The 14,216-nt window shown below is 42.0% G+C and overlaps 1 protein-coding gene across 4 annotated transcripts in view; it reads right to left on the bottom strand.

The window, feature by feature from the left end:
• PDS5A (PDS5 cohesin associated factor A) overlaps positions 1-14,216 on the bottom strand; it is a 165,950-nt gene that overhangs the window by 115,504 nt on the left and 36,230 nt on the right. For 3 of the 4 annotated variants that reach the window (XM_073608602.1, XM_073608623.1, XM_073608609.1), the window contains exons 3-6: positions 7,407-7,610; positions 3,277-3,363; positions 2,212-2,309; positions 193-276 (exon numbers count right to left, since the gene is read on the bottom strand). In XM_073608602.1, coding sequence (XP_073464703.1) covers positions 193-276; positions 2,212-2,309; positions 3,277-3,363; positions 7,407-7,610 — 473 coding nt within the window. The remainder of the gene's footprint in view (positions 1-192; positions 277-2,211; positions 2,310-3,276; positions 3,364-7,406; positions 7,611-14,216) is intronic. The other variant, XM_073608617.1, reaches the window with a different exon arrangement.

The raw sequence follows: 14,216 nt of genomic DNA, 5'->3' as shown, positions 1-14,216 counted from the left end.
ACCCCTCTCCAATGACATGTCACAGGTCACTGTTTCAGCACAGTGGGAAAGGCTGCTTTGATTTCTGTTATACCCTCAACAAGTCATTTGGAAATGCATTACAAGTCTCCGTCCCTCCCTTGTTTGGGAGGGCAATGGTATGGGTCTATTAGATTTCACCTTATTCGTTTTAGAAATTGTGGATGTGTTTACCATTCTGTGTTTTTGTCAGCCTGTGCCAGGGTTCTGGCTGTTGTGACGATAAATGTGATTTCTCTTGGTCTGATTGTCAAACTGCTAATAAAAATGATTGAAAGTAAAGTCTGTCAGACAACGTATACACCAGCAGGAAATAATTGGAACAACTGCACATATTTAAACATCACAAGTCTTATACCCAGTATCCAAAGAGTGCCATCAGTGCCATAAGTGACGCTGAGTTCAGAGCACATTTTTCAGATATATTCAGTGCCTTGAAAAAGTATTCATACCCCTTGCAATTTTTCACATTGTCATGTTACAACCAAAAATGTAAATGTATTTTCTTGGGATTTTATGTGATAGACCAACACAAAGTGGCACATAAATGTGAAGTGGAAGGAAAATGATAAATGGTTTACAAATAAATGTGTGAAAAGTGTGGCGTGCATTTGTATTCAGCCCCCCTGAATCAATACTTGGAGAATCACCTTTCACTGCAATTACAGCTGCAAGTCTTTTTGGGGGATGTCTCTACCAGTTTTGCACATCTAGAGTGACATTTTTGCCCATTTTTTGCAAAATAGCTCAAGCTCTGTCTGATTGGATGGAGAGCGTCTTAACAGCAATTTTCAAGTCTTGCTACAGATTCTCAATTGGATTTAGGACTGGACTTTGACTGGGCCATTCTAACACATGAATATGCTTTCATCTAAACCATTCCATTGTAGCTCTGGCTGTATGTTTTACCTTCACCCCAGTCTCAAGTCTTTTGCCGTTTCTAACAGGTTTTCTTCTAAGATTGCCCTGTATTCGGCTTCATCCATCTTCCCATAAACTATAACCAGCTTCCTTGTCTCTGCTGAAGAAAAGCATCCCCACAACATGATGCTGCCACCATGTTTCATGGTGGGGATGGTGTGTTCAGGGTGATGTGCAGTGTAAATTTTCTTCCATACGTAGCCTTTGTTTTACGCCAAAAAGTTCAAATTTAATCTCATCTGACCAGAACACCTTCTTCCACTTGTTTGCTGTGTCCCCCACACAGTTTCTCGCAAACAGCAATGGGTCTTTTTATGGCTTTCTTGCAACAATGGCTTTCTTCTGATCACTCTTCCATAAAGGGCAGATTTGTGGAGTGCATGACTAATAGTTGTCCTGTGGAGAGATTCTCTCACCTGAGCTGTGGATCACTGCAGCTCCTCCAGAGTTACCATGGGCCTCTTGGCTGCTTCTCCGATTAATGCTCTCTTTGCCCAGCCTGTCAGGTTAGGTGGACATGCATGTCTTGGTAGGTTTGCAGTTGTGCCATACTCTTTCCATTTTTGGATGATGGATTTAACAGTGCTCCGTGAGATGTTCAAATCTTGGGTTTTTTTGTTTTTTTTTTACATACACATGAATGTGTTAGAGACCTTAGGTTGTAAGCTACTTGAGGGCAGGGACTGATGTGAATGTACAATGTATATGTAAAGCGCTGCGTAAAATTGACAGCGCTATATTAGTACCTAAAATAAATAACCTAACCCTGCTTTAAACTTCTGTGTTTCTTGGCCTTCATGATGTTGTTTGTTCACTAAGGTTCTCTAACAAACCTCCGAGGGCTTCATAGAAAAGCTGTATTTTATACTGAGATTAAATTACATACAGGTGGACTCTATTTACTAATTAGGGGACTACTAAAAGGTAATTAGTTCCACTAGATTTTAGTTAGGGGTATCAGAGTAAAGGGGGCTGAACACAAATGCACGCCACACTTTTCAGATATTTGTAAATTATTTGAAAACCATTTATCACTTTCCTTCCACTTCACAATTATGTGCCACTTTGTGTTGGTCTGTCACATCCCAATAAAATACATTTACATTTTTTGTTGTAACATGACAAAATTTCAAGGTTTATGAATGCTTTTTCAAGGTACTGTATATACACACACAAACTGAATGCAGATATAATATGGAGGGCAGTACTTTCTAGAAAAGCAAAGAAAAAAAGTAAAGTCAAACAAAAAAAAAAACTGAGGTTTTAACTTACTTAATAACCGAGAACAGAGTCTTAAAGAGTTGAATAAATATTTCATTGCAATCCTCTAATTCAAAACAAATGTTGTAGGATTTGACCCATGCTAAATTCTAAAATGAAAAAAAAAAAAAAAAAAATGTAGTCAATGAAGGGTTGAGCACTAACATTTACACACATACCGTTATCTATTTTAAAATAAAAAAAATAAAAATAGGAATTCTTATGTACCAGTAAATTCCATGTCTAGAAATACAGTACAAGACAGGAAGTCATAGACCAGTGATGGTGAACCTATGGCACGAGTGCCAGAGCTGGCACGCCGAGCCCACTCTGCGGGCATGCAGCACGCCGCAAGGATGAGGGGGAAATCCCAAGCCAGGCAGTCACTTGTGCAACATTTAGGGGGGTGTAAAAACGTATTCCTCGGCCGTCCCGAGGGTCTGTGCTGCAGCTTGATTCCCCCAGGCCCTCCTACACCTCCGGTATGGCATTCCTCTCTGCGCCACCCTATTCCAGCTTCCCCTGCCCCAGGAAGGAGGGATGTCAGGTAGGCCAGTCTATGTTGCACCCTGCATTCTGGGCACAATGCATTCCTAAAACCCTGTATTCTGAGCACAACGCATTCCTAAACCCTGTATTCTGAGCGAATCTGGGAGAAATCGCACGTTTTTGGTCGCTTAGGGCTCATTCAGAGGGATGATCAGTCCCATCCTTTGTACAGAGCCGCTGGTAGGTTTAATTGTGTGTTGGCACTTTAAAAGAAGTTGACTTTGTGTCGCTGTTTGGGCACTCAGGCTCAAAAAAGGTTCGCCATCACTGTCATAGACCATGGGTTATTTGCTAATATCTGTAAGTGACTGGACACTGTCAAAAGCTTTCCTGGGAATGATTCCAGTGCACCTTCATATAACCCTACCAACTCTGGGGGAATGTAGTTTTCTAGCAAGCAATAGGGAGACAAAGGAGAGAGACCTGTGCCCTGTACTGTATTCCAAGATACATACATACGCCAATTACTTTGTAAAAGTATTACAGATTTCACTGGGGGGGGGGGGGGGGGGGGGGGGGGATACATACCTCTAACAGATAAAAATATCTATTGAACTGAGGGCTTTTTGTGTCTTCCAGACCTTTCAGTTGTCTTGTTATAAACAAGAATATGTCCTGCATAAAAGAAAGGAAAAATGTATTTTAGAAATGCATTTAATATGAAGAAAGGTTTTTTTTTCAAAAATAGAAAATAAATTTAAAAAACAAAAACACAAGGGGACTAAGCACTTAATGTAAGTGTGAAATGCGTCAGCTGTTGTGCTGTACCACCCACAGTGGTGTCCTATGTACCCCATGATCCTGCTTCACAAATAAAAGAAGAATATAATATATTCAAGTGTGCGGCTGTCCAGATCTTCTTCATCCATCTACACTTGGACTATCACGCTATCGGACATGAAATACCAACTTACGCTGGCCAAAGGGAGGTATTTTTTTTTTTTTTTTTTTTTTTAATCAGTCGGGGAAAAAAAATAAATAAATAAAATAAAAATAAAAGGGATTCTCCCATCCACACATTTGAGGTAGATGAAGAAATCCGCTCCACTGTGCTATTGTACTCGGACAGTGGATCCCCTCTGCTTTCAGAATACAGGCGGTCCCCTAGTTACAAACAACCGACTTACAAACGACTCCTACTTACAAACTGAGGGAGACAACAGGAAGCGAGAGGAAATCTACCCCTAGGAAGGGAAGTTCACTCCTGTAAGAGCTATTATGGGAAAAAGGTGTCTCCCCACTGATGCTTTATCACCAATCCTTGTTTCCACAACAACCAAAAGTTTCAAAATCCAATTGTCATTGGGACAGAAAGTGAGGTGAAATCTTCTGAACAGGGACACAGACAGCAAAGCAAACGTTACAGGGGTGATAACCCTTCCCTCTGCTATCCAAAAAGCTTAAACATATATTTTTGGCTGGATCTACACTTAAAAATGTACCTGTTCTGACTTACAGATTCAACTTAAGAACAAACCTACTGACCCCATCTTGTTTGTAACCCGGGGACCGCCTGTACATTGATCAGTGCTGCAATCAATTGGCTGCATGCGCTGTTCAAAACACAAATTATCCGACAGTCCCTCTGGAGAAGAGTTGATCACTAGGTCAACTCCTCTCCAACGGAAACTGCCATAGATGGATGGAAACTCGGCTGGTCTAAGGCCAGCTTAAGAGTAAATGTTAATCTACGTCTATCAACCAAAGGGAAACCATAATCTGCCCATAATGGCAGGCACAAGTTAGCCACTATAGGGTATCTGGTTCCACCTTCCTCACCCTGATCCAATGCCAGAGCTCTGACAAAAAACCCAAACTTCAGGGTAAGGGATACATGGGCATTTCCTCCTGCATACCACGAGTAAGCTATTGGTATCAGACTAGTCAATTACCAGGCCACAGCTCTATCATATGGGGTATTAGGAGGAGGGAATACTTGTGAAAGTGTTGATCAAAATTCGCCACAACAAAATACCACCCAGCAGCAACAACAGATCTCCCAGCAGCCAGCAATAGACCCCCGCTATCAATAGTAGATCTCAACCAGCAACAATAGACAGCCACTCAAAAATAGATCCGCTCCAGAAACAGTGTACCAGCCCCCCTTCCAATTACATACATTCAGTGCTGGAGGTGCCGGAACTGCGTTCCCGCTGAAGAAAATATGTATGTATGTATGTATGTATGTATGTATGTATGTATGTATGTATGTATGTGTGTATATATATATATATATATATATATATATATATATATATATATATATATATATATATATATATATATATATATATATATATATATATATATATATAAAATGGAATAAGAGCAGGGATCTTCCGATTCCCTCTTTCCTCCAGTGACCTTAAGCACATTTATACATGTCCATCTGTGTTATCCACCCGGTAAAGCTCATATGGTAATCCCTCTTCATGCCTATTCAGATCCAGGGTGAGCTCGCCTTCCAACCCCCAATGTCCTTGTATCTCAAATTTGGAACAGAATGGCGGATACGTAGTGCTTCCCGCTTTAAATATATTTATTCATGTGACCCCACAATATAAATCCACTCACAAGATCAAAATGACAATGCACTTGTTAAAAAAACAAGGCAGTTAGGCAGCTCAGCATTACTATGCAATGGCATGACATCACAGGCTTAACTCCTCCCTCCTAGACGCATTGCACCCTTGTAAGTGGATTTTTATTGTAGGGTCATATGAATATTTACGTATCTGCCTTTCTGTTCTGTGTAATCCAAATTTGAGATACAAGGACATTTGGAGCTGGAAGGCGAGATCATCCTGGATCTGAGGAGGAGTGAAGAGGGATTACCATACGAGTTGTACCGAGTGGATAACACACATGAGCATATTTAAATGTGCTTACGGTGAGCAGGTTTTAGAAGACTTTTGGGATCACTGGACTTTTATTTCGCTTTACTAATTTTTTTGCGCCCAATCTATATGAATTTTTGCCTTGGATCCTATGCAGGGACTGGACTTTGACAGATACGGATTTGATTTGTGTGTGTAATGTATATTGATTAGAATGTTTGGTTGTGGTGCACTAATTTCATTTGAATTTATGTATGCGATGGTGCTGTGAAATCACTGTACAGTGTTTATCTAGCAACTTATTGTATACTGTTGACTAATTTTGATATATTATTGATAGGGTTGTCCCGATACCGATACTAGTATCGGTATCGGCACCGATACCGAGCATTTGCCCAAGTACTTGTACTCGGGCAAATGCTCCCGATGCTTCCCCCGATACCTTGACTGTCAGCTGTGATCGGCGCGTGGGGGAGTTACAAGATTCTCCCCCAGCGGCTTTCACCAGCTTTAGTGACAGACAGCGGTGATCGCTCACAGCTGACTGTCACTGCATCCTCCTCCGTGCCCCCTCCTTTCCTCTGTCCTTCTCAGCTGTCCCCTCCGTTCTGCTCTTATCTGTCCTTATCTGTCCCTCTCCGCTGTCCCCTCGTTCTGCTCTTATCTGTCCCCTCCGTTCTCCCCTTCAGTTCCTCCGTCCTCCCCCTCCTTCCTTTGTGTATGGATAGAGTCAGCTGACTCTGTCCATTCACATAACTGAAACATTGTAATCTTCTGTGATTACGATGTGTCAGTTTATGAATGGAGAGAAGCTGCGGTCTTCTCTCCATTCATTGTCAGTGCAGCTGACGCTGCAGAGAAAGGGACTGGGGATTCTCTATCCTCTGTCTCTTTCTCTGTCTCAAGGGGGAGATATCAGAGGTCTGTTAAGACCCCTGATATCTCACCAAAGCCCCCCAAAAGGGCTGATTAAAAAAAAAAAAAAAAACAATAAAGAATAAAAGAAATATTATTGTAAAAAATAAAAATTGTAAAAAAAAAAAAAAAGACACACATACAACGTTCACCCCCTCCCCCCCCCCCAAAAAAAAGCAAGCACTGTTAAAAAAAAAAAAAAATGAAAAAAAAAACACTGTCACGTGACATTAAAAAAAAAGTATCGGTAATCGGTATCGGCGAGTACTTGAAAAAAAGTATCGGTACTTGTACTCGGTCCTAAAAAAGTGGTATCGGGACAACCCTAATTATTGAGGATATTGGGGGTCGTGCTAATTGAAGTTGGATATTATTTTAATACCCTACAAAGTCTGCTATGTAGTGTGACAAAGTACAGGTTCACATTAAAACTGCAAACCACACAATATAGAGTCTAACTTTCCTACAGTTTCCAAAAGGAAATAAGGAAGGACTAGCTAAGGGGGAGAACAGTGCAAAATATCACTAGATACAAAACATGTCAAGTCTTAAAATCGTGTGCGCAAGTGATATCACAAAAAAACTGCTACACAAACTCCACAGATGAGACTTTAAAACCATCTTTAGTGGGTACCAGTGAGCCATGTTGCAATTAGTGCTCTCACCCCATTTGCAGCGATGCGTCATGCAATCATGGTTTATATACACGTGTGCTGGAAAATTGGGGTATGTTTAATCAGTTTTTTGTTTTTTTTTTAAACTTTACTGTACTTTTATTGCCATTACAAGGGGGTTAACAAACCCCCATGTGAGATCTTTCAGAACTGAATTGGTTAAAGACAATATTATCTCCTCCCTGCGAGTACAGATCAGGAGTTTTTTTTTTAGTACATGAGTAGACCGTACCTTTAATTTATCATGAGACGTGTATGGCGCTTCTGGTGCATATATTCTGAAGATATCAGCCAAACAGCAGGCTACTAACAGGCGAACATCTTTGTTAGGATTCCTGAGGAAGAATTCAGATGAAAGGTGCAGGGCTAAAGGGAGATATTGCTGTTTCTCATCTTCTGAATCCTGGTCCATATCCATAAAAGTTTTAACCACCATCTAGAAGAAAAACAAAAGGAATCGTAAAATATAGATTACACCTTTTTAAACCAATGTTATTGCTATATTGTTTGCTTTTTTTTTTTTTTTTTTTGGGGGGGGGGGGGGGGGTGACTCTTTGGCCTTTTTCAACACATACAATGTTATAGTCCAGTGATGGGGAACCTTGGCACCCCAGATGTTTTGGAACTACATTTCCCATGATGCCCATGCACTCTGCAGTGTAGTTGAGCAATTATGACTTAGACCCCTTTCACACTGGAGGCATTTTTCAGGCGCTTTAGCGCTAAAAAATAAGTGCCTGTAAAGTGCCTGAAAAAAGCCTCACCTGCCACCCCAGTGTGAAAGCCCAAGTGCTTACACACTGGGGCGCTGCGCTGGCAGGACGTCAAAAACAGTCCTGCAAGCAGCTTCTTTGCAGCACTGTAGAAGCGATGAATACACCGCTCCTAAAGCGCCCCTGCCCATTGAAGTCAATGGGCAGCGCCGTCAAAGCGCTGCAGCAGCTCTTTTAACCCTTTCGGCTGGGGGTTAAAAGTGCCCCGCTATTGGCCAAATAGCGCCGCTAAAACAATGGTAAAGCGCCCACTAAAAATAGCTGTGTTTTAAGGCCGACGCCCGGGCACTGGCAGTGTGAAAGTGCCCTTAATGTGCAAACATACAAACCTTGCTTCCAGAAAAAAAATGCATAGTTTATGCAACAAACATTTGCTGAAATACCTACAAAACAACCTCCTTTGTTTTCACAAACATTCAGAGTGCAGTCACATCTGTGAATGCATCCTGCCTCTGATTAAAAGTGAGAACCAGCCGGTGTTCCCATGATTAGCTGCAAGAGGTAGCCCCATTGAAAGCAATGGATGGCTGCCGACTGTAGCAGCTAACCACTCGCATGTAATCATTCATGCAGTGATTGGCCCTGGATGCAGACTGCCTGCGTTCAGGGTGGATGACTTGCATTTGATCGTTGCGCGAGAGATTAGATACTGTGTGTGACTGCTCTTGATGCCCATGTTGACAAAACGTGTTGGCCGGAGCTTATGCACAATAATGGCATCACGTTCCTGGGGAGGAGGGCCCTTCTCCAGACCAAACAATTGCAGCCATTTTACACTAAGGCCTCATGCACACTGTACAATTTAACAGCTCCTGTTTTTGACTTTAGGCGTTTTTTTCTGCAGCCAGTAAACTCCCCAGCATGTTATCCTATGTGTCCATACACACATAGACTGTTATCAGCGTTTTTTGGCCAGGGCATTTTCTGGCTGGGAAAAACCCCCCAGAACTAGTAGATATCCAGGAGAGTTTTTCAGCTGTACACACACTAAGGCCTCATGTACATTGCTGCTGGTAAACGGACATTTAGGAGCAGTTGGGCATTTTTTTCAACTGCTCCTGAACCCTTCTCTGTCATCTTATCAGTACATGTACACAGGGTCGTTTATAGTCGTTTCTAGGCAGCTGTGTTTAGAGGCTTTTTTTGGAACCCAAAAAAATGCGTTTAGAAGCTGAGTTTAGAGGCATTTCAAATACCAAACACGGCTAAAAGCAGTAACTCGCGTTTAGTTTACAGGTGTTTTTCATGTTTCGCTATTTTGAAGAAAAAAAAACAAAAACTTTTTTTCAAACGCTTCTAGACGCAAACGCGGCTAAAAGCAACTAAATGCGGCATGTAAACATGGCTAAACAGCCGTTTTTAGACGCCGGTTTCTAGCTGTCAAGTTAAATTGTTGAGGGGAGGTTGAACAACGTCCCGTGTACATGAAGCATAACTCTGGTAAAAGCTTAAAAACGCTCAAAAACATCTATTCGGCATTTGAGCCATAAGCTTGTGGAAGCATAGTTTTGCTAAAAAACGCTACTGCAAAACTCAATTCTACAGCTAATGCTACTGGTGTTTTTATAAGGTCCAGTGTGCACGAGGCCTAAGGCAGGGTTCAAATGGGTCTTTAGCCACTCTGAGAATCCCAGCAGCGAAAATCTATCAATGTGTGCAGATAGCTGCAGCCACTGAGCCTGTACAGTGTAATGACAAGGTGTTGGCATAGTCCGTCATTAACCAAAGCGTCCCTGCGTTTATTTTCATTAGTAAATTTGGCTACGCTATGATAGTGGTTCTTTTTGTTTCATATGTCAACCTTGAGAGTTGCTGCTGGTTATCTAAGCTTTGTTTCTTTTACAAGCGCCTTGACATCAGCTTTACTGCTGATTTAACGGGTCATTTCAATCTGCATGGATTTTTGGTGAAATGAAGGATTTTACAAAGAATTGGTTCCTGGAAATTGAAGCCAATGTTTGCAAAATGTTTTTTTATACTTTTGGTAGAGTTATGTGAAAGAAATTTTAAACCCCGTAAACATGTACTAGATCTTACATGCTTTGGCTATTTTGAACTTGGCCATCCTAATCTATCACGTACCCTCTTCTGAGACTAGCCTGCTTATGTATTGCTTAGGTTATATCCCTTGTTACCTTCAAGGTACAATTGTAATATTAATGTGACTCCTTAGGCAGAGCTTTACATTGCACATCATGCACATCAGTCCCTACCCTCAAGGAGCTTACAATCTAAGGTCCCCAACTCATTCATATACTAGGGCCAATTTAGACAGAAGTCAATTAACCCACCAGCATGTCTTTGGAGTGTGGGAGATAACCGGAGTACCCGGAGGAAACCCACACAGGCACAGGGAGAGCATGCAGACTCCAGGCAGGTAGTGTCATGGTTGGGATTCGAACCAGAGACCCTTTTTTACTGCTAGGCAAGTGTGCTACCCACTACACCACTGTGCCTCCCAAAATATATATATTTAACAAGTAAAATATACTTATATAACTTTAAAATAAGTTATTTGGAAAGGCGCAAAGCATCTTTTAGGTCTGTTACCTAATGCAGTAGTTATTAAACACTTAAGGACCAGACTTTTCTGGAAGTTAAGTTTTTTTGTTAGAAAATTACTTTTAACCCCCAACCAATATATAAATCTATATAGTTTTAGCAGAGACCCTTGGGGGGGGGGGGGGGGGGGGGGGTGGCGATTGTCACAATTTTATATTTAACACAGTATTTGTGCAGCAGTTTTTCTAACGCTTTTTTTTTCTAAACATACACCTTGACCTCTTAAGGACAAGAAAGATTTACCCAATTAAACAGGGGTTGTAAAGGTTCGTGTTTTTTCACCTTAATGCATCGTATGCATTAAGGTGAAAAAACACCTGGCAGTCACCAGCCCCCCAGCCCCCACATTTTACTTAACTGAGCCCTGGAACTTGACCTGGTGGGGATGCACCATCTCTCTCTGCCCGGGGTTCTCGGCTCTTGATTGGATAGATAGCAGCGCAGCCATTGGCTCCCGTTGCTGTCAATCAAATCTAATGATGCGGGCATCGGAGCAGAGTCCTGCATTCGGACTCGCCGAATGAACGCCGAATACTGTGCAAAACGAGCCGCACAGTGGAGGTAAATATGTTTGTTAAAAAAATTACCCTTACAATCACAAGGAGGAAGAAGGAAAGAAGAAGAATGAAGGAAGAAAGAAGAAAAGAATGTTTTACTATAGCAAAAAGTGTATTTATTTTTAAATCTTTTTTTTTTTATTTTTTTGGTTATAGCGCAAAAAATAACCGCAGAGTTGATCAAATACCACCAAAAGAAAGCTCTATTTGTGGGGGAAAAAAAAGAACGTCAATTCGGCTGCGCAATTATCAGTTAAAGCGATGCAGTGACGTATCGCAAAAAATGGCCTGGTCATTAAAGTGTTTGTAAGGGTAATTTTTTTTTTTTTTTTTTTTTTAATTATAGCAAAATCACATCAAGTGTATATTGGTTTGCGCAAAAGTTATACAACGTAGGGGAAAGATTTATGGCATTTTTCTTATTACACTTTTTAATAGTAATGGATCAGTGATTTTTAGCAGGACTGCGACATTGCGGTGGACAGATCGGACACTTGACACTTTTTTGGGACCAGTGACATTACAGTCATCAGAGCTAAAAATAGCCACAGATCACTGTATAAAATACACTGGCAGGAACGGGGTTAACACTCGGGGGCGATCAAAGGATTAAGTGTGTCCTAGGGAGGTGTTCCTACCTGTGGGGGAATGGGACTGACAGTACAGAGAGATCGCTGTTCCTGATAACTAGGAACAGACTATCTCACTGAACTCTCCTGTCAGAACAGGGATCTGCTTTGTTTACATTGACATATCCCCGTTCTGCCTCGAGGAGCAACCTCGGGTGGCTGGCAGACATCGCGAGTGTTGGAACTGCGCTTCGGCTCCCCAGCTGTGCAGCGGGCATTCGCCCAGTGACTCATGCAAGAAACGACGTACGGGTACATTGTTATGCGCAGTAGGGTAGCCCCGCCACAGTATATGTGGTGGGTGGTCCTTAAGTGGTTAAAGGAGACGTACAGGCTGAAGGCTGCTGTTGGCTGATGTCATAGAGCCGGTCAAGGCTTGAAAAAGATCACGACAATATGGTCAGGATCCGCTTAAATACCTGGACCTGCACAGCCTCTCAACAAGCTGGTAAGAGCCTGGGACAGCTGCTCCTGATTTTCTAAAAAAAAAAAAAAAAAAAATATTAATCTAATTTTTGGACACCGCGCCGGTCCTGAGGAGCTGCGGGCAGGAGTTTTTAGGCGAGGCCGCTACTTCGGCCTAGTTCGCGGCATCCGGCATCTTCACCTAAAAACTCCTGCCGGCAGCTCCTCAGCACCAGCGCAGTGAAAAAAAACAAAAAACAAAATTAAAAAAAAAAATCGATTTGCTTAAATTTTGAATCGAATTGACCTCTCAACTCGATTCAAGATTTAAATCGATTTTTTCCCCAGCCCTAGCGTATCTCTGCCTCTATTCAAAATCAACGGTTCCCTTTGGGAGCCCACTGATTTGAATAGAAGTCGCACTGGAATTCGGATCATGATGATCTGACTTGCGTGCTGAGGATCTTGAAGGGGATCCCCTGCTAAAATGCAAAAAAATGAAGTGGGGTCTTCCCCCAGGACGATACCAGACCCTTCCATCTGGTATAGATTTTAAAGGGGAACCCCCACGCCAAAAAGATGGTGTGGACCCCCCAGCCCCCCCAAAATGATCCATACCTGACCCTTGTCCAAGCACGCAGCCCGGCAAGTCAAGAAAAGGGGGGGGGGGGGGGGCGAGTGAGCTCTAATCCTCCCCCACCTCCTGGACCATATCAAGCCACATGCCCTCAACATGGATGCTTTGGGGCAGGGGGCCCTGTTCCCGCCCCACACCCAACACACCCTTGTCCCCCCCATGTTGATGAAGAGCTTAAAAATGGTGCAGGATGCCATATAACATGGAGAAGCGTTTTTCCTATTACAATGAATGTAAACATCCCTTGTAAAAGAAATAAGGAAGACAGGTCCTCACCATGGAGGGATCTGGGGTCAAAAAAGACTCCAAATCTCTCCTTTACCTATAAAAGCCGGCCACACTGTCAAGTGGTTTCTCAGGCACACCCAAGAAACACCGGTGAGTGGTGGAAGAGGGTGGGCCATCTCCTTCCACCGCTTAGGAAAGCAATCCAGTGGCTAACGAGCCACTCTGATAGCTTTCAGGAAAAAGCCAGCCGCCAATAGAAAATAAATATAAATGTTACCAGTGTTATGGTTGATAGCTTCAGCCATAACCCTAGTAAACCACTTGCAAACCTCAACGGATAGATACGTATTGCGGTCGGCAAGTGGTTAATTTGGAACTTCAGATCAACATTAGAATAGAATTTGCCCATATATAACATTTCCAAAAAAATTGTGTGAGCTTGCAGCCAGGTGGGGGTTTTACTGCAAGAAACCAAAACCAGGAGGTTGAAAGAACTGGTCAACTTCTGATATTCATCCAGCAAGGGGATCCCCCTTGTTTGCTTACATTCAAGTTATCAGACTTCATTGATCCAAGTAAAGCATTTGTGAAAAAAAGATGCCTATTTTATCCCCCTTAACCCACCTGTATTGATCAGCGTTTATGTGTTATGTTGTCACGGTCTATCAGATTTTTTTTTTTATATATACCTAAAAACAAAGAGTGCCATTAACTGGTAGAAGTACTAGTTAGAAGTGCCAGTTAAAGCAGAACTTTACCCATAGCAACTTGATAAATAATGTTCTTCAGAAAGGAACATACATTCTACATTAATTATGCTACCAAAATTAGCGTGTGCTGTAAATTGCCTCCAGCATTGCTCCCATTTCTTCTTGCCAGAGGCTGCCATTTTGCTGAAGCACCTGTGCAGCACTATTTATGTTTTCAGTAGAAATTAGCCTCTAGTGGCTCTGATTTTCGGCACAATGCCAAAATGAAGAGCAACTGATCATGTGCAGAGCAAGGGGAGACCGTGTATTACTGGATTTTATACAGTATGGGCACACATTTTGTTTACATAGCTATACCTGCAAAAGGGGCCAGCCTGAAATGATTTAGCGGGACAAGAGTTGAAAACCCTTGTGTTTTTTTCACCTTAAAAAGGTTGCCATCATCCCTTTACATATTGTAACATCCTGTATCTCCTCTAAAACAGGACTTTTTCAGGGCAACCAAAAATATTCCAAAATCTTACGTTGTATAAAAAACAGA

Source organism: Aquarana catesbeiana, linkage group LG01 (assembly GCF_042186555.1).
Source record: "Aquarana catesbeiana isolate 2022-GZ linkage group LG01, ASM4218655v1, whole genome shotgun sequence".
Classification (NCBI taxonomy): Eukaryota; Metazoa; Chordata; class Amphibia; order Anura; family Ranidae; genus Aquarana; species Aquarana catesbeiana.
The sequence above is the reverse complement of the archived record's forward strand: the minus strand, read 5'-3'. Positions and strand labels throughout refer to the sequence as shown.